The sequence below is a fragment of the Myotis yumanensis genome, unplaced genomic scaffold (assembly GCF_028538775.1).
Source record: "Myotis yumanensis isolate MYYU_CA2020_CCGP unplaced genomic scaffold, mMyoYum1.0.hap1 SCAF_5, whole genome shotgun sequence".
In the NCBI taxonomy this organism is placed as follows: Eukaryota; Metazoa; Chordata; class Mammalia; order Chiroptera; family Vespertilionidae; genus Myotis; species Myotis yumanensis.
Genome location: NW_027223756.1, coordinates 75,354,864 through 75,382,107, shown reverse-complemented (window position 1 = coordinate 75,382,107; position 27,244 = coordinate 75,354,864). Strand labels below are relative to the sequence as shown.

Here is a 27,244-nt window from a genome sequence, read left to right as displayed (position 1 = left end):
CCAGCAGGGGGTGCATTTGGGGGCGATCAGGCCTGCAGGGAGGGCAGTTGGGGGCAAGCAGGCCGGCAGGCAGAGTGGTTAGGAGTGATCAGGCAGGCAGGCAGGTGAGCGGTTAGGAGCCAGCGGTCCCGGATTGCAAGAAGGATGTCCAACTGCCAGTTTGGGACATCCCCCAAGGGATCCCAGATTGGAGAGGGTGCAGGCCAGGCTGAGGGACAAGCCCCCATGCACGAATTTCATGCACCAGGCCACTAGTGCTAACAACTGGAGAAACTTCTAAACCTGGATTGGAGACTTGAAACAGGCGTGACCCTCCCAGCACCAAAATGATCACAGGCAAAACGAACTTTCCTTGAAATGTTTAAGGGTTGGACCCGGCCATGATGTTGAATTTACTGCCAGCTCTGAGTGATTTAAATGATTCAAGAATTGTTCTTTATCCATTAGATCATGTAATGAGTGGTAAGTCTGTAAGTACTGATGTGAAAGCAGGTAAAGAATTTTTGGGAACTCTAGGTAAGCTGATTGTGGTGGGAAATTACATGCCAGAACCTAAATTCAATACGGATGAAACCTCCTTATTCTGGAAAGGTCTTCCATCCAGAGGGCAAGATTCAAAGCTTTTAAGGACAGGATAAGTCTTGCTTGGGGACAATGCTGTAGGCTACAAATGAAAACTCTTTGTGACCTGCAGTGAGAACCCCAGGGCTTTCAGCCTCTTTTCTAATATTGAAGACTATGAATCTTGATAAGCACATCTTTAGCCATACCCCACAAGTTTATATACATTTTTTTATTAAAAATATTTTCTAGCCCAGTCAGCGTCGCTCAGTGGTTGAGTGTCAACCTATGAACCCGAAGGTCATGGTTCGATTCCTGATCAGGGCACATGCCCGGGTTGTGGGCTCAATCCCCAGTATGGGGCATGTAGGAGGCAGCCAATCAAGGATTCTCTCTCATCATTAATGTTTCTCTCTCCCTTACTCTCTGAAATCAATAAAAATATATTTTAAAAATATTTTCTAGAGGCTGGGTTCTTAGGAACTAGTCATTCCTTCAGTACTAGTTCAGCTCTTAGGACTAGGCTTGGCTCTTTGGGGCTAGGCTCAGCCCTTCAGGACTTGGCTAAGCCTTTGGGACTAGGTTGGGCTCTTTGGGTAGGCTTGGTTCTTAGGCACTGGGTCATCTCTTCGGGACCAGAATCAGGGCTTAGGGCTAGTCTCAGCTCTTTGGGGTTAGCTTGGCTTTTGGGGGCTATGCTTGATTCTTCTGGCTAGGCTCAGCTCTCTTCAGAGCTATGGTTCACAGATAGAAATTACTGACCCAAGTCACCCTCATTTTACAGATTAACAAAATAAGGCCAAGAGAGGGAAAGAAATCTCACATTCATTCTGCAACTTTAATGACAACACTCAGATCAATGGGAGTATAAAATAGATAATACACTTTCTGGTTAACTAAAGTGTCCTTTATTCTATATCATCCTATTAGTTTTATTATTTTTACACCAGAGCTGTAAAATGCTTAAGAGCTAGATTAGTAAACAAAAAATAGAAAAGGATCTCAGTACAGAAATACATTTAATAAATGAGAGCAAACACCAAAGATCTGAGCAGAACCAAGAGGACAAGCCTTAATCGAAAATGTTTGGAAATACCCAAGGAGCTACTGTGCCATATTCTCTCAGCTTCCAATGACCATATTTAATAAGCATATCAGCCAAGAAAGACCAGCATAGTTTTATGTTTTAATAGATAATCAAACTTCTGTACTTCAAAGTGCTAATTTAAATTGATCCATTTAAGTAGAGAATATTCAAGGAAGATCACTAATAAAAGTATTGGTTCCCCTACCCAAATTAACGTTAGACATAGGAGTTTTAAATGGGCAGAGGATCAAAATAGACATAGCTAGACTCACCAAGAGGTAAGGAGCTACTATGAACAAATTTCTAAATCTCTATGAACAAATTTCAATACTTGTTCCTTAAGCCTAAAAGTTTTTTAAGTTTCATAGAAAACCCACTACGATATTAAATACTAATAAGTATACATGAAATACCTTTATAATACAAAGTTTTTCAAATGTTAACAAGGTGCTATGGTTCTAAAATAGGCCACTTTCAAACAGCCTAATAACTATGGATTCTCACAGTAACTACATAAATGTATTACAGTAAAGAGAACAGTTATATATATGAGCCCTACTTGAAGCTCAGGTAGTTGTGAATATGAGATCACTGGACATGTATTTCCAAAGCCTCAACAATGTGCGCAGCCGAAGGACGGTCTTTAGGGTCTTCATTAGTGCACACAGAGAAGAGCTCGATTACTTTCTGGTAGGTCTCATCCAGTTCTTCCATATTAAGAGGTGGCCTCGTTCCCAAAGCTGCATAGTATGCTTCATCATCGAAGTCACTTTCATCAAAAGTTTTATCTGCTCATGAGAAAGTTTGAAACAAATAAAATCACTTTAAATCATGGAAAAACTTATCGACTGCTCACTCACCCTTCTGAAACATCATCCAGCTTGCTTTTTAAGGTCCGACTGGTAGCTATGATGCACACTGACCACCAGGGGGCAGACACAACACAGGAGCTATCATGATATGCAAACAGAAATGGCACCTCCGACCTGGCACCGACAAACCAACACTCGGCTTCCTCCAAGTGGAACACAGGCCCCACCACCACCTTGGAGCAACACCCCACCAAAAATTCTCCTTTTCTAAAGTTTCATATCTGTAGTAGTTACTTAGACTGAGGGTTCATGACTTTATTTTGACTTTTTCATTATACCAGTCTCTTCCATTGTCCTGCCATGGTGTAGATTAGCTATTGTCATGCATTTGTTACATGGATTTAGTCTATGATCATCAACCCTTACTATAATAGCTTTCTGATCTTCTTCTCAGGCAAAGAGAGTTTTTAAGGTAACTTTTTGCTCCTCTGAATTTTCTCAATTTACCTCTCTGTTCTGAATTAATCTACATCTCATTTGTATGAAATTAAACCAAGATGATACCAAATTAGTCAACAATAATAATATAATCTATAACTCATGCAACTAAATCAAGCACCTTGTTCTTTTTAAAATTAACTTAATAGAAAAATAAAATGTAACTTTATAAACTAATCTTATTTCAAACCAAAGAGATTGGGTTTTACATTAAAAATATGTAGTTATACCTTCATCATAATCATCATCATCTGCAAGAGTAATGTGTGGAATACACAGAGTCATCATTTCCCACAGAGTAAGGCCAAAGGCAAATATGTCTGCTTTGTCAGTAATAATACCATTCTCCTCCAAAGCTTCCTTGGGTTTCCAAGGCTCAGTGCCAATGTAACAGGCCTCAGGGTCAGTTACTGAAACAAGCAAAACACAGGTAGAACTGTCATAAGGGCCAGCACAAGAACTCACTGAGAAAGGCAAACAACGACCACCAAAATGGGCAAATGATTTGACAGGTGGTTTAAAGGTTATCAAGTCCAGCCAGTAAACATGAAAAAATATACTCAACCTCAATAATTAATACAAATTACTTTTTCCTTATCAGATTGATAAATATTAAAAAAGCTGGATAGTTGCCAAGGGTGTAGAGAATCAGCAATTCTTTTAGAAAGTGGTAAGAATATAAATAGATTGTGGATGTTAGTACAGACTCTAGAGCAAGATTGTCTTGCCTGGGTTCAGACATTTACAAGCTCTGTAACCTTAAACGTTTACTCTGCCTGTTTTTTAATTTTTCAAACTATGCTATTATTAGGCTGAGAGAAATACCATTTCTATGCTTCTATGATTGCTAAATCAGGGAAAAGGGAGTCGAATCACATATTGGCTTTTGCTCAGGAAATATCTCAACTTCATAAAGGTTAAATAATGAAAATGTGTTCCTTTGTGTAGCTTTGACCCTAACAAATCGCTTTTAATTTGTTGTTACATTCTCATTGTTTTCTAAATATTTTACAATTAGAATTTGATTTCTTTATTCAGCCTAGAGTCAATTATAAGTATTTTAAATTTAAAAATTTGTTTTGTTTTTGTTTCCAACTATGTTACTAATATCTATGTTACTAATATAGATGTATTTCACTAAGGACAATGAATGTCAAACATTAGGCTACTTCTACTTTTTGTAAACCAAGGGTTTTTTTTTCATATCCTTACCAATATATATAATCAATTTTCTAATGCATAGATTGACCTTATCTACTCAATCTTTCAATTTTTTTTTACATCTTAGTTTTATCTACTTCATGTATTAAGGATTGAGAAAATTACGTTAGAAAATCTTATTTTTATTCCTTTTAAAAAATTCTCCTTTTCGAAAGTTTCATATCTGTAGTAGTTACTTAGACTGAGGGTTCATGACTTTATTTTGACTTTTTCCTTCAATTCAACTTATAGAACTTAACTTTAGCTGGAAATTAAGGTGTGTGTGTGTGCATATATACATAGATATACATATATATTCTAAATAGCATTCATATAAAGAGAAAAATTTAAATGTTATTAAATATGTTAAAAGCAGAAGCTTTTTCTTTAAGGCTGTCTCTTGGTTCTCACTAAGAATATATCTTAAATTCCCTAAGAGAATGAACAGTATCTATATATGTAAAAGGCTGTGTTTGTCGGTCCGACTGGTAGCTATGATGCACACTGACCACCAGGGGGCAGACACAACACAGGAGCTATCATGATATGCAAACAGAAATGGCACCTCGGACCTGGCACCGACAAACCAACACTCGGCTTCCTCCAAGTGGAACACAGGCCCCACCACCACCTTGGAGCAACACCCCACCAAATCGCAGCCAACACTGCCAAGACCCCATGGCACAAAGTGCGGCCCACAGCCTAGCCCAGCCCAGCAATGGTTGCTGTGGGCGCCAGGTAATGATGTCACATAGCAACGCCTGGCTTCCTCTCCCTAGTGACTGGCATCCTTGGAGTTTCTTCAGCCCAGGAACCGGACTTGCTTTATAGCCAGGTGCAAACATTTTACAGTTTAACCAAATGTTTGTGAAGCATTTTCCCGTGCCACATCTCATTTCATCCTTACAGAAGTCCTAGAGTTGGTAGATAGGAGACTAAGTAGAATGCTATTTTCTTTTCATTAGCAAGACGCGAATAGAGATATTAAAATATTTCTTCTAATTAATTAACTTTCAATGTGCACGAATCCGTGCACTGGGACACTAGTTTACAATAAAGTGAGAAGAATGAGTGGGGTGGGACAGGGCAAAAAGCAGAATACTGGCCTTTGCTACCACCTCTTTCCTACTTCCACTCTAGTTTCTTCTTCTATCAGTTTCCCAAACCTTGTCAATGTATTGATGCTAAATGAATTCCTTTATAAAATCTTATTAAAATTTTATTTTCACCCTGGTTGGTGTGGATCAGTGGTTAGAGCATCAGCCCAGACAGTAAAGGGTCACAGGTTCAACTCCTGGCCCAGGGCACATACCTGGGTTGCAGGTTCGATCCTGGGCCCCAGTCAGGGCATGTGTGGGAGGCAACCAATCAATGTGTGTCTCTTGCATCATGTTTCTCTCTCTCTTCCCCCCACCCCTCTCCTTCCCATCCACTCTCTAAAAATCAACAGGAGGAACATCCTCGGGTGAGGATTAACAACAACAATTAAAATATTTTTAAAACTTTTCATTTTCTATTCCCAGATCTTCTACCATTTTTTAAAAATCCCAATCTAGCCGAAACCGGTTTGGCTCAGTGGATAGAGCGTCGGCCTGCGGACTGAAAGGTCCCAGGTTCGATTCCAGTCAAGGGCATGTACCTGGGTTGCGGGCACATCCCCAGTAGGAGATGTGCGGGAGGCAGCTGATCGATGTTTCTATCTATCTCTCTCCCTTCCTCTCTGTAAAAAAAATCAATAAAATATATTTAAAAAAATAAAATAAAATAAAAATCCCAATCTAGGTTAGAAATAGTTCCTAAAGTTATCTTCAGTTAAAATAATATATATTAATATGAAAACAATAATTTATACCGTGTATGTGGCAAGAGATGGGGCTGGAGGCTGAGTGAAAAATACAGGAGGGATAATTTTTATTGTACACTTTATTAATAGTTTTTTTATTTTTGAAGAATGTAAAGTTATTTATTTAAACGTGTAAAAATTAGAAATTTTAAAATTATATTAAAAAAATTTTACTCACCTGTCATATTTTCATCCAATGGTAGAGAGACTCCTACATCACAGATTTTAATTGTTTCAAAATCACCTTTAATTACAACATTTGAAGACTTTATGTCTCCATGAAGCAACTTCTTATCTTGGTGCAGATACTAAAATAGTGGAAAATTTAACATATATGAACAAAAATACAAACTAAATACACATAAATAACCTTCAAACAAATATAATTTGAACTCCCTTCCTAAACTACAGGATTATACCATCATTTCAAATTATTTGAAGTTAGAGAAGGAAATATCTCATGTTATCTTGGTCTGTCAAACACACCAGAAATCTAAGAGATTTGTTGGAAATCTTGTAGATAAGCTTTTTATTTACAAACCCTTTTTACATACTTTTATATCAAAAGATGCTACAGCAGAAGCCCCAGCCGGGTGGCTAAGTTAGTTGGAGCGTTGTCCCGTACACGAAAGAGTTGTGGGTTTTATTCCTGTTGGGGCATGTACCTAGGTTTGGGTTCAATTCCCAGTCAGGGCATGTGTAGGAGGCAAATGATCGATGTTTCCCTCTCTCTCTCCCTCCCTCCCCCTTTCCTCTCTCTTTAAACATCAGTAAGCCCCGCCAGTATGGCTCAGTTGGTTGAGCATCTTCCCATGCATCCAGTGGTTCTACTCCCGGTCTGGGTGTGCTGGAAGCAGCCAATCAATGATTCTCTTTCACTGATATCTCTCTCTCTCTCTCTCTCTCTCTCTCTCTCTCTCTCTCTCTTTCTCTCTCTCTCTCTCTCTTCCTCTTTCACCAACCGATGATTCTCTCACAGATGTTTCTCTCTCGCTCGCTCCCACCCTCTCTCTTTCACTCTCGCTCCCGTTCCCTCTCCTCTCTCACTCTTGCTCTCGCTCCGCTCCCTCCCTCCCTCCTTCCCTCACCTTCTCTATCTCCCTCTAAAATCAATAAAAACATTAAAAAAAAAAATCAGTAAAACACATCCTTGGGTGAGGATTAAAAAAAAAAAGATGCTATGGAGATATCAAAATATACCGCAACTTAATTTGAAGCTAGAAAATTTTAGGAATAACTTTGGAATCTTCAAAATGAGAGATACTTTTTTCAAGTTGAGATGATGCAAAACAATACATAACTCAGGGCTACACACAATACATAACTCAGGGCTACACAGGGCTATAAGAAGAGGAAGCAGAAATATAATCTAAGACTATCTTTTGTTTTACACATTAATCCTTTCTTAGAATTGACAACTAACAACATTCATCCATAATAAAAAATGTCTTACAAACCTGTTATTTGTTCATTCATCAGCATTTGAGCATCTACTCTATGACTGGGTTTGAAAATGATGCAGACATAAATCTTGGAATATAACTTGAAATACTCACTGTGCTTCATTTAAATGTTGCCCATCATAAAGACAATATGCTCAAATACATAATTTATTAATTCCATTATATATATTTAAAGTCATTTATTAAATAAATTGTTGATTTAGTTTATCCTATCCACTTAAAAAATTTTTTTCTATACGCTTATTAAAAATATATACTTAGCCTGACTGGCAGGGTATGGTAGTTGAGTGTAGACCTATGAAACAGAAGGTCTCTGTTTAATTCCTGGTCAGGGCACATGTCCAGGTTGGGGGCTTGATCCCCAGTAGGGCGCATGCAGGAAGCAGCCAATCAATGATTCTCTCATCACTGATGTTTCTCTCCCACTCCCTTCCTCTTTGAAATCAATAAAAATATATTTAAAAATAAAAAATAAGTATCTTTAGAAATATTGCCTTTCTCCAATTTCACACTTCATAAATCAATTTTATTTAAACTCTTATGTACAATTTTGACATCAGTATCATTACATAATCTGCATTTGAGTCATCCAACACTTTTCTGGGGCCATCACTACTTCTGTTTAAGTTATTTAGGATATGGAATTATTTTTATTTCTAACACTGTGTCCATCCAAAGGCACAATAATTTATTTCCATAAAATTGAGAGCTATTTTCACTTGACTTATAGATCAGCGGTCGCCAACTGGTGGTCCACAGACCACTGGTGGTCCGTGAGGTCTGAAAGGTTGGCGACTGCTGCTATAGATGACTATTCATGATGCCAAAACCTATATCCCAAATCTTTTCTTTTTAAATATATTTTGATTGATTTCAGAGAGGAAGGGAAAGGGAAAGAGAGATTGAAACATCCATGATGAGAGAACCACTGATTGGCTGCTTCCTGCATGCCTCCCACTGAGGACTGAGTCCACAACCCAGGCATGTGCCCTTGATCAGAATTGAACCCGAAACCCTTCAAGTCTGCAGGCTGACGCTCTATCCACTGAGCCAAACCAGCTAGGGCCACAAAACAATCTTTAAGAAGCTTGTTTACATCAATAGGGGGTTAGGCTACACCCCTAGTAATAATTAGTAAATTTGTGTTAAATTTAATCCTTTCATAACTAAATCTAACATGTGATCTCTAAGCAAAACTGCCTAACTTGGGTTATTTCGTTACTTCGGACTATGTGAAGGTCTTTCAAAATAAGGAAATAGTACATTGCAACATAAAATATTCCATAAGGCAGCGGGTCACCAACTGGTGGTCTGCGGACCACTGGTGGTCTGTGAGGTCCAAAAGGTTGGCAACCGCTGCCATAAGGAAACTTTCACTTAAGCCAGTGGTTCTCAACCTTCTGGCCCTTTAAATACAGTTCCTCATGTTGTGACCCAACCATAAAATTATTTTCGTTGCTACTTCATAACTGTAATGTTGCTACTGTTATAAATCATAATGTAAATATCTGATATGCAGGATGGTCTTAGGTGACCCCTGTGAAAGGGTTGTTCGACCGCCAAAGTGGTCGCGACGCATAGGTTGAGAACCACTGACTTAAGGCAACCCCTTCTTTTGTGGGGTTGGGGAAGAATCCTACCATGTGATTAGGTATATAACGTACTTGGTTTTGCTTTGTTTTTCTTTAAAAATATATTTTATTGTGTGTTTTTTTATTGTTTAAAGTATTACAAATAGTAGTACATATGTCTCCTTCTTTTCCCCATTGAGTTAGAAACATCGATGAGAGAGAAACATCAATCAGCTGCCTCCTGCACACTCCCTACTGGGGATGTGCCCACAACCAAGGTACATGTCCTTGACTGGAATCGAACTTGGGACCCTTCAGTCCACAGGCCGATGCTCTATCCACTGAGCCAAACCAGTTAGGGTGGTTTTGCTTTGTTTTTAATATGTTTTTATTTCTTAGAGAGAGAGAAAGGGAAAAGAAGATAGAAACACCCATGAGTGAGAACTTTGATTGGCTGCCTCCTGCACGGCCCTCACCAGGGATCAAGCCCAAAACCTGGGCACATACCCTGATCAGGAATTGAATGGGCAACCTCTTGGTGCATGGGTCGACACTATATCACTGAAGCACACCAGCTAGACTGTACTTAGTTGTCTAATGTTCCACAAAAGTCATGTAAAATATAATGGTACAGTTACCTTTAACCCTCTTGCCATGTTCAAAGCAACTTTTAAAATTGTGGCTGCTGGAAAAGGATCGTGGCTGTCTTTATTTCGTTCTTCGATTAAGTCATTTAGAGACTTTTCACCCCCGTATTCCATAGCAAGGCATAGACTACCATCATTGGCTTCAGTGAAAGCACGATAACCTGAAAGAAACATAACATTTTCTACTAGAATAGGGAAGAACAGTAGTTACGTTTTTTATAGTACTGTGACTGAAAATGGACCTGGATTAACACTGACAAATATATAATGAAACAGCTATCTATCTATGTATACATAAAAGCCTAAGCGACCTTTACGACGGAACGACCTGAATGACTGGTCGACAAGTCACTATGACGTGCACTGACCACCAGGGGGAAGATGCTCAACGCAGGAGCTGCCCCCTGGTGGTCAGTGCACTCTCACAGCCAACCTCCTGCGGCCCCTACCCCTTGGCCAGCTGGCCCTGCCATCGGCCCCCCATTTATGCAAATTTGGGCACTAGGCCTCTAGTTTATATATAAAAAAGCCTAAGCAACTGGCTGGTAGCTATAATGCACACTGACCACCAGGGGGCAGACACTCAGTGAAGGAGCAGAAACCACAGGCATGGAAACATGGAACAGACTGATGAATCACAGAGAGAAGGGGGGGAGGGGAAGAGATTAACCAAAGATTTTATATGCATACTAGAGGCCCGGTGCACAGATTCGTGTCCTGGTGGGGTCCCTCGGCCTGGCCTGTGGGGATCAGGCAGAAACCAGCTCTCCAAAATCCCCCGAGGGGTCCCAGATTGCAAGAGGGCACAGGCCAGATTGAGGGACCATACCAGTGCACAAATCTGTGCACCAGGCCTCTAGTTATTTATAAAACTAATTCAGTCATCTAATTTAAAATGCCTTCAGTTTTTACAAATAGTATTACGAATTAAAATTTTAAAATATCTTATGCATTCCTAAATATAACGGTTCAAGCCCTACTTATATCTAAATGAAGATCACTCTATATTCCTGAATCCTCCATAGTACCAGCATCATGACTATTTTAAATATATTTTTTAATATTTTTATTGATTTCAGAGAGGAAGGGAGAGGGAGAGATAGAAACATCAATGATGAGAGAGAATCATTAATGGGCTGCCTCCTGCACACCCCCTACTGGGGATCGAGCCTGAAACCCAGGCATGTGCCCCTGACCGGAATTGAACCCAGGACCCTTTAGTCCGCAGGCCGATGCTCTATCCACTGAGCCAAACCAGCTAGGGCATGACTAACTATTCCCATGATTTTTTAAATTATTATTTTTTAAAAATTTATCTTTACTGTTGAAATTATTAGATGTCCCCACTGACTCTCTCCACCCTGATTCTGCCTCCTCCCCAGGCCTTGTCTATCCATGGGCTATGCATATATGCTTATAAGTTTATTGGTTAATCTCTTCCCCCACCACCTCCTGCCTTCCCTCTGAAACAAGTCAGTCTGTTGCATGCTTTAATGTCTCTGGATCTTTTTTGTTCATAGTTTATTTTGTTCATTAGATTCCACATATAAGTGATCCCACGATGTTTTACATACATACTTAAGCATCTAAAAATGTATATTAACTTTTATTTTACAATGTTTACCTTAATTTGATTCTTACCAAACTCTACCACCATCCTCTTCATTTTTACTACTGAAAATGGTTAAGAAATTATATAAACTGTTTCTGATAAACAGAATAATATACAAGATCCTGCTACCAAATAAAATTTAAACTTACCTATAATATTTGGATGATGAAGGTTTTTCAAAATCTTAGCTTCATCAGTTAATCTCTTTTGATACATACTTTGATAATCACCATTACATTTAGAATTAATCTTTTTCACAGCCCAAGGAGAATGAGACAAGCCTCTTGGAGATCTTGAAAAAATAATCAATCATAAAATGTATAAATAATAATAAACATAATACATTTATTTCCAAATGACTAACAAGAACTTCCAATTTTTGAAAAGGACTTGATAATTTGTTGTTTTATTTTAAATTTACAAAATTTTATACTATCAACACCTCTTCTACATTTCCTTTTCAATCTGGAAGATAAATAGCTGATATATCTTGATTACAAGAGTAGTCTGATATCTATTGCTGGAAAGGAGAGATTAAAAAGAGAAAACTAGAAGAAAAAAGATGCATTGTCATAAATTTTAAACTTCAAGATTACTATTTTTAAATTTTTCTAATCAAGCATGTTGCACTACCAACTACTTATCAAACATTTAACCATATGTACCACGGACAAGTTCTAGAATGCTAAATAATAAACACTAATCTCTAAGAAACAATTTAAATAAGAGACATACAAGAAACATTTGGCCCATATGTAATCGTCCATATAGCAGACTGTTCTTCTCCAACAAATATTATGCCTCTCCACTAACCAATCCATCTCTGCCTTCACTGAATACTTAAAGACATGAGCTTAAGGCAATAATAATATATAAATGAGAGAGAAAATGTAAACTCTGTTGATTATCTGGCTTAATATTTAAAGTGCAAATGTTTTGAGACCTAAATAAATAAACAGGTAAAACAAAATCAGAGAAATATTTACCTGATAAGGTAGCCACTTATTTATGAGTACAGCAAATTATGGAAGTAAAGTATATACAGCATATAGGCACAAAGGTTAGTAAAATAGCCTCAAAAGTTAAAGTTTATCTGTAAGAACACAACAACAGATTGAACTAAGAATCCATTTAGCTTTGTCCTACCCTCATAAGCATACCTCTATGACTGCAGGGCTTTTTCTTCTTTAAATCAAAAAACATGTACTCAAAGGATCACTAGATTTCTTATTTCATATACATCTATCATTCATATGTTTATCTACACTATTCTTATACCTCCAGTTTTAGATAACAAGAGCATTTGGGGATAATCTCTTTCATATCATCTTCTTATGAAAAATATATCTTTTAAGTTTCAAGTTTTAACTCTTGAATGTTTAGAATTCAGTGACCAAGTCCATCCTTTACCTTTTCCATAACATATCCTGATCTATATAATGACAAAAACTATTTATAAAATCTGAATAAAATACTTAATCAAGCTAAAAGTTAGTTTACTGAAAAGGCTAATAAAACAGAGATTGCACAAGGAAAAAAAAAGGAGGCACAAATAATATTGCAATAAAAAGTGAGGACATAACTATAGAAATAGCAGAGGTTAAAAAAATAAAAGTGAATAAATAAAACTTTTAGTGGGCTGAAGTGGATCAAGGGGGTAGAAGGGGGACATATGTAATACTTTCAACAAATAAAGCTTAAAAATCTTCCCACAAGAAATACAAAGCCTAGATAACTTTCCAGGTGAGTTTACTAAACTTTCAAGAGACCTAGCATTCAATCTTTTCCAAGGAATAGAAAGAAAAGGAGTTAAGAGCCTAGTATAAACTTAATTACAAAAATTAAACAGAGCCTGGCTGACGTGGCTCAGTGGTTGAGTGCTGACCTATGAACCAGGAGGTCACAGTTTAATTCCTGGTCAGGGCACATGCCTAGGTTGCGGGCTCGATCCCCAGTGGGTGCAGGAGGCAGCCAATGATTCTATCTCATCATTGATGCTTCTATCTCTCTCTCCCTCTCCCTTCCTCTCTGAAATAAATAAAAAATATATAAGAAAAAAATTAAACAGAAACAGCAATAAAATGAAAACCACAGGTCAGTATCAATTATATCACAGATGCAAAAATTCTAAACAAATAGCAAACTAAATCTATCAGTATATATTTAAAAAATAATACATCAAAACTATGTTGGGTTTATTCTAGGGATGCAAACTTTATTTAACATTAAAAATATACTTTAGACCAGTGGTTCTCAACCTGTGGGTCGCGACCCCTTTGGAGGTCGAATGACCCTTTCACAGGGGTCGCCTAAGACCATCCTGCATATCAGATATTTACGTTATGATAACAGTAGCAACATTACAGTTATGAAGTAGCAACGAAAATAATTTTATGGTTGGGTCACAACATGAGGAACTGTATTTAAAGGGCCAGAAGGTTGAGAACCACTGCTTTAGACCAATGATACCTTGAACATACATATACAATTTTGATCCCGCTGAAGCCTCAGTCATGTAAAAAAAATGGATAGTTTAAGACATATACCCACCAACAAGGATGAAAATAACAAAGGAGACACAAGTAACTATTGGAAGCTAGAAAGCAGATGAAAATAAATGACTTAACAGGCCCCATGAACTTCTTGAACTTATTCATAAGCAGGTAGATTCTTAGATACCATTCCTGATACTGTGTCTCTAGGCAGTTGCCCATTCCCTATCTCCTCAGCTTCTCAAGACGGGAAAACTAGTTTTGAAAGGGGCTAAAGCAGAGGGTCTTTAGTTTGAGGTTTATTGGTAAAGTTGAATGCCTGTGAACGTGCAGGAACACAGTAATTCATGACCATATGCATACTAAATGCTCAATGAGTTTTCATATGTGCTATCACCATCAAGACCAATATATAGAACATTTCTAGCACTCCCAAAAGACTTAGGATGCCATTTTAAAAAGGAAAACTTTCAGATAATTAGTTAAAAAACAAAATAGACAAAAATGAAAAGCTCAATAGAAGTATCAGAAGATGAGGTTGGGAAAATCTCTCAGAAAATAGAACAAAGAGAAAATAGGAACATCAGGGGAAAAACAGAGATCAGTCCAGTAAGTGGAACATCCACATAAAGAATAGGAAGACAGGGGTGAAAAATGTCAGTAAAGAATTTTAAAAATAACTTCTTAAAAACTTAAGAACAGGAATTTTCAGAACCCCACACCTATGCATGTCACTGTGAAATTTCAGAACACTGGTGACAAATAGATATACAAAGTTCAGAACACTGGGAGGAATCCTATCTAATAAAAGAGTAATATGCAAATTAACCACCACACCCTCACTCCATAAGTCCATCACAAAGATGGCGGCGACCACGGAGCTGGGGTGAGCAGGAGGCTTAGGTTGCCCCTGGCGATGGAGGAAGCCAAGCTTCCCGCCTGCCCTGGCCGGCCCTGAGCTCCGCTCAAGGCTACAAAGTTTTAATTATAAAAGATAAATAAATCCCAGATACCTGCTTCCAGCTGGCCTGGCCTCCGCTCAAGGAGGGGCTGGGAACATGGGTTGCCAGGGGCAACCCAGGCCTCGAGCCGGGACCAAGGCTACAAAATTTCAATTATAGAAGTTAAATAAATCCCAGATACCTGCTTCCAGCCCGGGGCCATGGCCAGCCTGAAAATGGCCATCAGCCCCTCACCCAGGCTGGCCAGGCACCCCAGTAGGGCCCCCCACCCTGAAGGGTATGTGGCCAGTCTGAAAACAGCCATAAGCCCCTCACCCAGGCTGGCCACACTCCCATGGGGTGAGAGTCCCCACTGTGGGGCTTGACCAGCCTGCAAACAACCATCAGCCCCTCACCCAGGCTGGCCAGGCACCCAATAGGGACCCCCACCCTGAAGGGTATGTGGCCAGCCTGAAAACAGCCCTCAGCTCCTCACCCAGGCTGGCCACACCCCCATGGGGTGAGGGTCCCCACTGGGGGGCTTGACCAGCCTGCACATAGCCATCAGCCCCTCACCCAGGTTGGCCAGGCACCCTAGCATGACCCCCACCCTGATCTGGGACACCCTTCAGGGCAAACCAGCCAGCCCCCACCAATGCACCAGGCCTCTATCCTATATAATAAAAGGGTAATATGCAAATTGACTCTAACAGCAGAAAGACTGGGAATGACTGGTCACTATGAAACACATTGACCAGCAGGGGGCAGACACTCAGTGCAGGAGATGCCCCCTGGTGGTCAGTGCGCTCCCACAGGGGGAGCTCTGCTCAGCCACAAGTCAGGCTGACAGCTGCCAACACAGTGGTGGTGGCGGGAGCCTCTCCTGCCTCCTCAGCAGTGCTAAGGATGTCCGACTGCAGCTTAGGCCTGCTCCCCGCTGGCAAGTGGACATTCCCCAAGGGCTCCCAGGCTGCCAGAGGGATGTCTGACTGCCAGCTTAGGCCCTATCCCCCGGGGAATGGGCCTAAACCAGCAGGTTGACATCCCGAGGGGTCCCAGACTTCGAGAGGGCACAGGCTGGGCTAAGAGACTCCCCCCCACCCCGCCCCCGAGTGCACAACACTGGGCCTCTAGTAGATAACATAAAACAGGTAACAAAAGAATCGCTTCAGAAAGGCTTCAGAATTCTCAGCAGCAACACTGCAGGCTAACAGATAATGGAACAATGTCCTCAAAGTTGTGGAGGAAAATTATGTCCAAACAAGAATTCTGGCCCAGAAAAACAAAAAGAGCCATTCAAGTATTAGTGTAGAATGAAAACATTTTAGAAATGCCAATTCTCAAAAATGCATCTCCTGTGGCCCTAGCCGGTTTGGCTCAGTGGATAGAGCGTCAGCCTGTGGACTAAAGGATCCCACGTTCGACTCTAGACAAGGGCACATGCCCGGGTTGCAGGCTCGATCCCCAGTAGGGGACGTGCAGGAGGCAGCCAATCAATGATTCTCTCTCATCATTGATGTTTCTCTCTCCCATCTTCTCTGAAATCAATAAAAATATTTTTTTTAAAAAATGTACCTCTTGTGTACTTTTTCATATGGAGCTACCAAATGACCTCAAACAAAACAAGATGTAAACCAAGAAATAGTAAGACATGAGGTACAGAACAACAGAAGATCCAATTCACCTGAGAAACAAAGGCAATCTCCAGGTTACCAGGAGAGGAAAATCCCAGGCTGACAGGGACACATTAGTAGAATCAGGCAGGGACTGCTATTTTTTAATCAGCCACCATATGAAGCTTTTTGATTGTTATATACAGTAGAACTTTATTAACAACACACTTTAAATTTAAAGACAATTTTTTAAGAAAGGGAAAAAAAATGAGACTAGCCATGAGTCTACAAAAATTTTTTTCTTTCAAAATAACTTAGATGACTGAGTTTTTATTCACTAAAAACACATGTTCACAAAACAGCACACAAACACAAAAGGAGTGTTTAAATGGCCAAAATGCTTCAAGACACCCACTTAAATATTATTGCTATGCTATTCTCAATTAATTAGCTTTATATTAAAGAAAGCATTTCTATCTAGGAACAATATAAACCTAAAAACATATTGTGTTAGTCAGACTGATTCCCTTCTCATAAAGCCAAGGAAAAATTATAAGGTAGATTACTGTTCCTTTAATAATTCATTAGGAGAAAAGTTAAAAGAAAAGAAATGTATACCAGGTAGAGAGCTCTGGTAAAGTTATAAAAGGTTCTGAGACTGAATATAGCAGGATCAGGAACATACCTCAAATCTAAATACTTGAATTTTCCTTTGTCTCCAAGTACAGTTGAACTATGGTTCCATGTAAAAAGGTTAATCTAAAATCGTATACTCACCTTTTCATAAGGTAGACATTTACCCCTGTGCCATAGCCAAGCTTCTGCATAAACGGAGAGGCAGGAATTTTTATACATGGAGTTGAACATAATGCTAAGTGTAAGAAACAATTAAAAATTAGTATTTGAAAAGACTTCTACAAATGCATCTGAACATTTGCAATACACTATTGTTAAGCGTATTAATTGGCATAATCTTTTGGAGAGCAATTTGACACTATCCACCCTAATTTATCTTACAGTAACACTGAAGCTTGTTTTTATATGGTCCAGAAGTTAAGAAATGTTTTTGAAAGGGTTGATTAAAAAAACACACACACACAAAAACAGGTAAAATAAGAATATACAATAGTGTTTCTGTGTGGCCAACAAAGTCTAAAGTCTAAACTATTTACTATCTGGCCCTTTACAAATAGTTTGCCAACACCTCAGTACAGCATGTGCCCAAAGACATCATACACATACATGTATGCAAGCATATATATTTGAATACTAGAGGCCTAGTGCACGAATTCGTGCATCAATGGGGTCCCTCAGCCTGGCCTGTGGCATCGGGCCGAAACCAGCTCTCTGACATCCCCCAAGGGGTCCCAGATTGCGAGAGGGCGCAGGCCAGGCCGAGGGACCCCACTGGTGCACAATCAGGACCGGGAAGGAATGTGGGAGGTTGGCCAGCTGGGGAGGGACTATGGGAGGGACTATGGGCGTGTCCCAATCAGCCGGACCCCAGCAGCAAGCTAACCCCTGGTGGTTAGTGCATGTCATAGCAACTGGTCGACCGGTCAACTATCTTCCCCCAGGTGGTCAGTGCACATCCTAGCGAGCAGTTGAGTGGCCTAGCATATCATTATCATATTACACTTTGATTGGTTGAACGGCCGACTGGTTGACCGGACACTTAGCATATTAGGCTTTTATTATATAGGATTGGGATTCACTTTTGTGGCTGCAGAAAAACACACAAAAACACCCCTTAGTAATAATCACTGGTCATAATTATAGTACATCTATATTACAAAGCATTATACAGTCATAAAAAAAGATAAAATATAGAAGTCTTACTTTTGCTAGTGAATAATTAACTGCCCTTGGAATTGCCATCTAGAAAACTTGACAAAATATAACAGTTTTCATATACCTGACAATAGGCAGAGCAGGATTGTGATTTTTGAGAGAAGAGAAACAAATGGGGGATCCCTATCGTTACCCTAACTTACTGCTAAAAAGCAGTTTCTAGCCAAAGCACAAAGAAACAGAGCTCAGAGGTCTTGTCAAGTTGAGGAGAGAGATGTCATAGGTCAAGGAAACCTAAATAGCTAGAATTTATGGAGCAGAGAACTAAAGAGGAAGCCACAAAATAAGAAAGCTCCAGAGATCTAAAAAGAGATCTCCCTTTAAGCATTTGACTAAATACTTTCTGTACTTATAATGGATATGATTCCCCAAAGCTGGAGAAACCACCAAACCCAAGAAATAGGCTAAATCATGATGGGAGATTACACAGGTCTAGGAATAGTTCACTTACGATCAGCCAGAGTGTGGTAACTCTAACACAGGGCATTGAGTAAAGTCCTCTAAAGCAGTGGTTCTCAACCTTCCTAACAGTTCCTCATGTTGTGGTGACCCCCAATTTCATTGTTACAAATTGAACATAATTAAAGCATAGTGATTAACCACAAAAACAATATGTAATTATATATGTGTTTTCCGATGGTCTTAGGCGACCCCTGTGAAAGGGTCGTTCGACCCCCAAAGGGGTCGCGACCCACAGGTTGAGAACCGCTGCTCTAAAGGGTCATGACTTAGTAGTACAGCTAAATTTTAGCCTAAGGAAAAAGTTTAGAACAAAGCCTAAAAGCAAGACTCAAAAGAAAAAAGCCAATGTGCAGGAAACTTAACTGCAGGTTCAGCACAACAAAATCACACACCCTTCAAAGGAATGAAGTTCAGCACTTGACAATGTAAAATGTCTCACAGCCAATAAAAAATTACCAGGTATGAAAGAAGCAAGAAAATATGACTCTTTCCAGGAGAAAAATAAACCAATAGGAACATACAGATATAGAAGTAGCAGATAAAAGCCTTAACATATAAATCTTAAAAAATACACTAATGATGTAAAGGAAAATGTGAGCATAACAAATTAAGACAGAAAAATAAAAAAAGATCCTAATGAACTTAGAGAAATGAAAAATACAAAGGATAAGAATGATACCATCTTAGAGCAAAAGGTCACTAAATTTTAAGACAAAACAACAAAAAATATCAAAAATGAAGCACAGCCCTACCCGGTTTGGCTCAGTGGATAGAGCATCAGCCTGCAGAATGAAGGGTCCCAGGTTCGAATCCAGTCAAGGGCACATGCCTGGGTTGCAGGCTCGATCCCCAGCAGAGGGCATGCAAGAGGCAGCCGATCAATGATTCTCATCATTGATGTTTCGATCTCTCTCTCTCCCTCTCCCTTCCTCTCTGAAATCAATAAAAATATATTTTTTTTAAAAAAATGAAGCACAGAGAAAAATATTAGGAAGAAAAACAAAGATATCGCCAATTTGCTATGGACAATAAAAAAATAGATTTAAACCCAACCATAGAGAATTACATTAAATGTAAATGGTCTACACAGTGTTATCCAATAGAACTTTCTGTCATGATAGAAATGTGACTAGTATAACTAAGAAACTAAATTTATAATTTTATTTAGTTTTAATTCATTTGAATCTAAATTTAAATAGCCACATGTAGACAGTGGCTAAACAGTCCAATATAAGGCAGAAGTTGACATGATAAAACCAAAACAAGACATAAGTAACTACATGCTGTGTAATAAACTCACTTTAAATATAAAGACATAAATAGGTTAAAAGTAAAGGGTTGTAAAACATAATATTCAAATACTAATCAAACTGGAGTGGTTCACTTAATACCACATAAAGTGAACTTAGAAGAGAGTTCAACATCAGATAAATAAAAACAATTCATATCAGTAAGGGGGTAAATTCATCAAAGAATAACCTTCCTAAATGTATATGTACCTAATAACAAGTTTCAAAAAATGTAAAACAAGTGATAGAATGGAAAGAAAAAAATAGACAAATCGAGCCCAGTTGATATGGCTCAGTGGTTGAGCATCAACACATGAAATAAGAAGTCACTGGTTCCATTCCCAGTCAGGGCACATGCCTGGGGGTTGTGAGCTTGATCCCCAGTGTGGGCGTGTAGGAGGCTGCCAATCAATGTTTTTCTTACTGATGTTTCCCTCTCACTTCCTCTCTCTCTGTAAAAACATATTTTAAAAAATAGACAAATCCACAATTGTAGTTGAAGATACACCTCTCTCAGTAACAGAATAGACAGAACATCAATAGGGATACAGAAGACCTGAACTTGTTCAATGTAAGTCAACTAGATTGGCCTCATCGATATTTATGTAACACTATACCAAAAAACAGCAGAAAATGTGATCTTTTCAATTGCATGAAACATTCACCAAGATAAACTGATCAAGGAAGAAAAATCAGTAGGAGAAATCAAAAAGATATCACCACAGACCCTGCGGACATTACTGACATTAAAAGGGTAATAAGAGTATGTCATAAATAACTTTATGCCATAAATTTGACAACTTAGAATAAACGAATTCCTTGAAAAACACTAACAAAGTTTACACAAGAAGAAATAGATAACTTGAATAGCCCAATATTGATTAACTGTGAAGTCACAGTTAAAATCTTCCTATAAAGAAGATTTTAGTACTCATTGATTCCAAGGCTAAGGATGGGAAAAAAGTAAGCATTAGTCTGGAGAGCTGTAGCTAAACATCCAGGAAAACTAGACGAATTTAGGACTCAGTTCAATTCATAGGTAAAAAATAAAATTTCAAAACAATTGGAGATTTAAAATGGCAGCAGAGTAGGAGGATGATGCATGGACATGCTCCCAGGAACAAGCTGGAATTGCAAGTGAAATACGGAAAGGCTTCCTGAATAATCAATAGAAAACTCACAGGAGAGAACCCTGATACCCAAGGACCAAAAGTGGAGACCACATAGAGACTGGTAGGAGGGGCAGAGGCGCTAAAGGACTGGTGGGGCACCCACAGATGGCAACTGAAGTCCCGGAGAGATCTCTCAGCTGGAGGGGGGTGCCACTGAGAACTCTGGGATCTAATCCCGAAGTTGGGCTCCCTAGCAGAGAGCACCAAAACTGAGGAGGGTACCACATCTAGCTGTGAAAAGCGGTGGGATGCTGTCTGCCAAGGAGTGGCAGCTAAAAGTTCGGGCACCCTCTTAAAGAGCCAACACACAAAAATTCCCTGAGCCACCCACCTTGTGCTCTGGCAGAGGGACGGTGAAGTGGACTGGAGCTGTAAGAGCAGAACTCAGGACTGGGGACTCGGGGGATAGAGCTCAGAAGGCAGACACCCCACGTTTCCTGGGCTGTGTAATTCCATCACACTGTGGAGGACATCTTTCCCACATAGACATCTGCCCTGCCTTGGGGGAAGAGTCTTGCCACACCTGAGGACCACTGCCTGGCTGGGGGCAATTCAAGTCAGAATCCTATTAGTCTGTGGACAGAGGCAGTCTCTGGAGGTTTGGAGTCTTTGCCTGATCCAATTAGTCAGAAACAACCTTTAACACTATGCTGCACTAGAGATTGAGAGGTATAGAGAATCTACCTAAAACATAGTCACAAACCCTAAGAGACAACCAAAGTGAGGAAACAAAGAAAGAACCCCCAAATGAAAGAACTAGCAAATTCTCCAGAAAAAGAGATAAATAAATGAAAGAGATAAGAAATTTATCTGAAACAGAATTCAGAGTAATGATGTTAAAAATGCTCAACAATATGAAAAAAAGATATAGTAACTATGAAAAAAGAACAGTCTGAGATAAAAAATGACATAACACAAATAAAGAACACATTGGAAGGAATACACAGCAGATTAGGGGAAGCTAATCAGTGAATCAGAAGACAGAGTTGAAAATATCACTCAATTAGAGAACCAGAAAGAAAAAATTAAAAAACAGGACAACCTAAGGGAGCTGTGGGACAATGTGAAAAGTATCAATATTAGAATAGTATGTATGCCAGAGAGGCAGAAAGGGAGAAAGGAATAGAGAAGGTGTTTGAAGAAATAATGATAGAAAACTTCCCTAACCTGGTAAAGGAAAAAGTCACACAAGTTCAGGAGGCACAGAGAACTCCAAACAAGAAGAACCCAAACAGACCCACACCCAGACACATCATAATTAAAATGCCAAATATTAAAGACAAAGGGAGAATTTTAAAGACAGCAGAAGAAAAGAAAGTTGTTGCCTACAAAGAAGTTCCCATAAGGCTGACACCTGATTTCTCATCAGAAACTCTATAGGCCAGAAGGGAATGGCATGAAGTACTCAAGGTAATGGAAAGCAAGGATCTGAGACCAAGATTACTATATCCAGCAAGGCTATCATTCAAAATAGATGGTCAAATAAACAGCTTCCCAGACAAAAAAAGACTAAAGGAGTTCATCACCACCAAGCTAGCATTACAAAAATGCTAAAGGGATTGCTGTAAGGGAATGCTGAGAAGAAACAGAGAAAGAAACCTAGCCATACAGAATTAAAATGGCTATAAATAAGTGGTTCTCAATAATAACCCTAAATGTAAGTGGATTAAATGCTCCAATCAAAAGGTGTAGGGTAGCTGAATGGATACAAAAACATGATCCAATCATATGCTGTCTACAAGAGACCCACCTCAAAACAAAAGACACACAGGATGAAAGTGAAGGGATGAACAAAAAATTTCCATGCAAATGGAAAAGAAAAAAAAGCTGGAGTAGCAATATTCATATCCAACAAAACAGACTTTAAATGCATCATGCTAAGTGAAATAAGCAAGTTGGAGAAAAATATCATATGATCTCACTCATTTGTGGAATATAATGAACAACGTAAACTGATGAACAAAAATAGAGTCAGAGGAGAAAAAAATATTCTAGAATAGAAATAATCCTGTTATTTGCAGATTTTTAATATTTCCTACAACTTCTGTGATATCATAGTATGTTAGTACAGTTTTGGTAATATTATTATACTTAAAATCCTTTTATTCTTGAAATATTAATGTTTACTGCATGTAATATATATATGTATATAAACGCCTAATATGCAAAGTGTCCCCTCTGGAGTTCGACCAACCAGGAGTTCAATTGTTTGCTAGGACATGTGCTGACCACCAGGGGGCGGCGCAGAACAAAAGAAGGCCCTGGCCAGCAGTTGGAGAATGTCCTGCACTGGGCCTCTAGTATTATTATATGTCAGATCATTTTTCTTGAATAACTGGTGTTTATTGCATGTAACATTATCATATTTAAAATCGTTTTTCTTGAGATATTGTTTATTGCATGTAACATTATTATATTTAAGATCGTTTTTCTTGAAATATTAATATAATATTAAAATAAAAAAACGGGAAAAAAAAACTTCCTATAAAGAAAACTTCAGGCCCACATGGTTTTACTGGTGAATTCTACCATTTAAAGAAGAAATATATTACTTCTACATATACTCTTCAAGAAAAGGGAACACTTCCCATCTTACTTTATGAATACAGAATACCCTGATACCAAAACTAGACAGACATTCCAAAAAAAAAACAAAACAGCAATAGTCCAATATCCCTCTTGAACACAGAAAATATTAGCAAAGTGAATCAAGCAATATATAAAATACCTCGTGACTAAATTGGCTTTACCTCAGGAGTGAAAGTTTGGTTTAACATTTAAAATTAATAGAATTTACCATATTGACAGACTAAAAAATAAAACTATCCCAATAGATTCTGAAAAGTTCAACATACATTCACGATAATCAGGTCATGGCCAGGATGACCATGTCCTGGCCTATAAAGTAAGTCTAATTTGTTAAGATCAACATTATAAGGAGGACTTAATCTAAATTTGTGGATGGTAATTAAAGCATCAAACTACAGTTCTAATAACAATAACAATGAAAAAAGGTTTTACTAGTATACCTATCTTACCAGATTTTCTTTTTTCAGATAATTTGCTTGGTGTCTTAAAATTATTGATTTCTTCCATTGTAATAATCACTCTAGGTCCTATGATAAAAATAAATTGAAAGTTACATTGCAGTTATAAAGAACACAACTCTAATTCATTAAGAAAAACCTCCTATAGTAGCTCTCATTTTATCATATTAAGCATTAAATTTGAGAACTGAAAAAGACCATGATCTAGTCCAGAGCCTCCCTTCTCCAGCACGGGAGCCTCTTAGACACCTGGACCATGGACCCCAGGGAATACTCCTGATGGTCTGGAGGGATATGCATCTGTAGAGACAACTACAAATGCACAGCTTGCAACTGTAAAACATGTTGAAAAAGCTACTGCTCCCCCAGCCCCCCCAAGTGTGCCTAGGGCTGCATCTGCAAAGGAGGCTCCAGCAAGTGCAGCTGCTGCCATTGAAATGCAACCATTGTGCTGAGGGTGTGGCCTGGGAAGCTTCTGTACAGTGCATTAGTTGAGAAGATTGTGCTTTTTATATATTTGCCCCAATGAGGTGTTGGTGACATTCATGTAAATTGCTTGGAGCAATAAAGTTTTCACTCATGGTAAAAAACATTTTTTAAAAAGAAAAATATCTAGTCCAATTTTATTTACATGAGAAATGAGAAAACTGAAACCCAGACAGGTACAATTCCTTACCCAAGGCCATACTATTAGTGAAAGATTTTTTCTGTTGTCTTTTTTTTTTATATATATAGTTTTTTTGTTTTTTTTGTTTTTTTTTTTTTATTTCAGAGAGGAAGGGAGAGAGAGATAGAAACACCGATAAGAGAGACACATCCATCAACTGCTTCCTGCACTACCCCTACTAGGGATCAAGCTCGCAACCCAATCAAACCCAGCAGAGAGAAAGAAACATGGATGTGTCTCACTTGTGATATGTTGCCTCCTGCACAAGGCGGGGGCCAGGATTGAGTCTGCAACAGAGGCACGTGCCCTTGATCGGAATCGAACCTGGGTCCCTTCAGTCCCCAGGCCAACACTCTACCCACTGAGCCAAATCAACTAGGGCATTTTTTGTCTTAATTAAAAATATATGAAGTTGGTTAAAAAAAAATCGCCACTACAAAAAGGTAAAGAGTCAATCTCCTTCTCACACTTCCTAATAGTTTAACAGGTCTTTCACACCCTTTAAAGAAATTGTCTATGCAAACAGCATTATTTATAGCAGCCAAAAAAAAGGGAACAGAAATATCCATCAGGTGATGAATAAATAGGTAATTCCATTTACACGAAATGTCCAGAATAGGCAAATCCAGACAAAAATAGCTTAGAAGCTGCCAGGGGTTAGGAGGAAAGGAGGAAGTGGGTGTGGGGCTTCTTTTTGGGGTGATGGAAATGTTCTAAATTAGGTAGTGGTTGAATATATTCAACAATGGGATTGAGTATATCACTGAATTATACACTTTCAAAGGATGAATTTTATGCTGCGTGAATTATATCTCAGTAAGCTATTATAAAAATCGTCTATGCAAATAAAATGTACACACATGCACATACATGCAAGTTAATCCGGGTTTTCTATTTCTTCCATAACATAGTTCTTAAAGAACCTTTTTTACCAAAAAAAAATAATTTTTTTAAGTGAGGTTTCATATTATTCGTTACTTACTGTAAAACAAACCGTTCCTACATGTCTAAAGCCCATTTGGTTTGTCTATAAAAAATACTTGCTTGAATTTCTTGTAGAGCCCTTAATACGCGGCACCTTTGAAAACTCTGTGCCAAGGAAAAAGAAGTCATCTCAAAGGCCCGGCTTTACTTTTCTATTAATAAGACGTTTGTTCATGTTTTTAAAGGTAGCTACAACCACCACCACTGCCTTTCGATTCACACGGAAGATCCCCTTTCCATTCACTTGTCAGCCACCATCGGCTAAACACACACAGAGAGACCGCGGGCGAAGCTGAGTGTAGATGAGCCAATAGGAGCGCCGCGGGGGAGACGCGGGGTGGAAGTTCCGATCCGATTATCCCCAAGGTCCCGCACCCGGGGCGCCCTCAGGAGGACTCCTGGGGACCGAGGCACAGCCCGTTCACCCCCTAGTCCGGGAGTTTACAGAGGCCGGTGGTTTACATCCTCCCTCCGCCTGCGCCGTCAGCTCACCTGGAAACCCGGGGCAACGTTAGTTGCGGGGTTCGAAGCAGGGAACTGTGCGCCGCCCTTCTTCCTCCGACTCCAGCCCCTCCGTCCCCGCCACAGACCCTTCACCGGCTCTAACTCCCTGCGGAGTGGAAATCGAGACGACAGTTCCCACCCGGCATGCGGCCTGGAGTTCGGATCTGTGCACCCCGAACACCGGCCTAGAGGGGGGCTCCCCGCGAGCCCTCCGAAACCCACTTCGGCTGGCCAGGCCGGGGCCCCCCCATCTGCCTGACCGACGCATCCGCCCACGGAGCTTCCACCACCAGGACAGACGGCCGGGCTTCGCTTCGAGAAAGAACAACTTCTCCCACCAAATCCCCATCCTACCCCGTGATTCCGAGGCGCACTCGAGTCTGGGTCGCAGGGAAGGATCCTAAGATAATTCCCAGTTTAACGCCCGATTTCCAACGTCTTCAACTTTCCTGTTAGGCCGCGAGCTGTTACAAACGCCAACGCTCGCCCCGGCACCCAGGCCCCCGCGGTCAGGGCCCGAGGAAAGGGCCCCCCACACACTCCCCTTACCCGGGCGGCGCGGCGCTCGCGCTCCAGGTGGAAGAGGAGCCGGCGGACGAGAGGCCCCGGCCAAGGTTACCTGAAACACTGGTCCCGAGGGGCCGCCAAAGGGACCCCGCGGCTACTTCAGCGTCGCGCCGGCCGAGCACTACACCCGCTACGGTTGTTTTGCCTGGAGCGCCGGCCTTTCAAAATCGCGCGCACATCCCCGGCACCGGCCGCAAACTACGGGGTGGCGCGAAGGACAAAACTAGTCGTGTCCGTTCTTTTTCTTTCCGGTGTTTGTACTGATTCTATTTTACCACCAAATAGGGATCCTTTAAGATACATAGAATGAAGAGAAACGCAGGGAAGGACAAACTGCTTTTTATATCCAATGCCAGCTCTT

At 39.7% G+C, this 27,244-nt stretch overlaps 1 protein-coding gene and 1 pseudogene across 5 annotated transcripts; one reads left to right on the top strand and one right to left on the bottom strand.

The window, feature by feature from the left end:
• Nucleotides 1–1,563: 1,563 nt before the first annotated feature.
• On the bottom strand, nt 1,564–27,029 carry PBK (PDZ binding kinase). 5 transcript variants are annotated; one of them, XM_070413851.1, is made up of 9 exons: nt 26,936–27,029; nt 26,305–26,422; nt 24,153–24,230; nt 17,118–17,211; nt 11,444–11,586; nt 9,674–9,843; nt 6,180–6,309; nt 3,189–3,368; nt 1,564–2,436 (listed from the first exon to the last, which is right to left on the bottom strand). In XM_070413851.1, the coding sequence occupies exons 3-9, from the start codon at nt 24,208–24,210 to the stop codon at nt 2,237–2,239; spliced, it is 975 nt and encodes a 324-aa protein (XP_070269952.1). In that variant the 5' UTR covers nt 24,211–24,230; nt 26,305–26,422; nt 26,936–27,029; the 3' UTR covers nt 1,564–2,236. The 5 variants fall into 5 exon arrangements, with proteins under 5 accessions (XP_070269952.1, XP_070269953.1, XP_070269951.1 ...); XM_070413852.1 differs by lacking the exon at nt 26,936–27,029 and adding an exon at nt 26,671–26,752; XM_070413850.1 differs by lacking the exon at nt 26,305–26,422.
• On the top strand, nt 24,418–24,597 carry LOC139009749 (metallothionein-4 pseudogene; annotated as a pseudogene).
• Nucleotides 27,030–27,244: the final 215 nt, after the last annotated feature.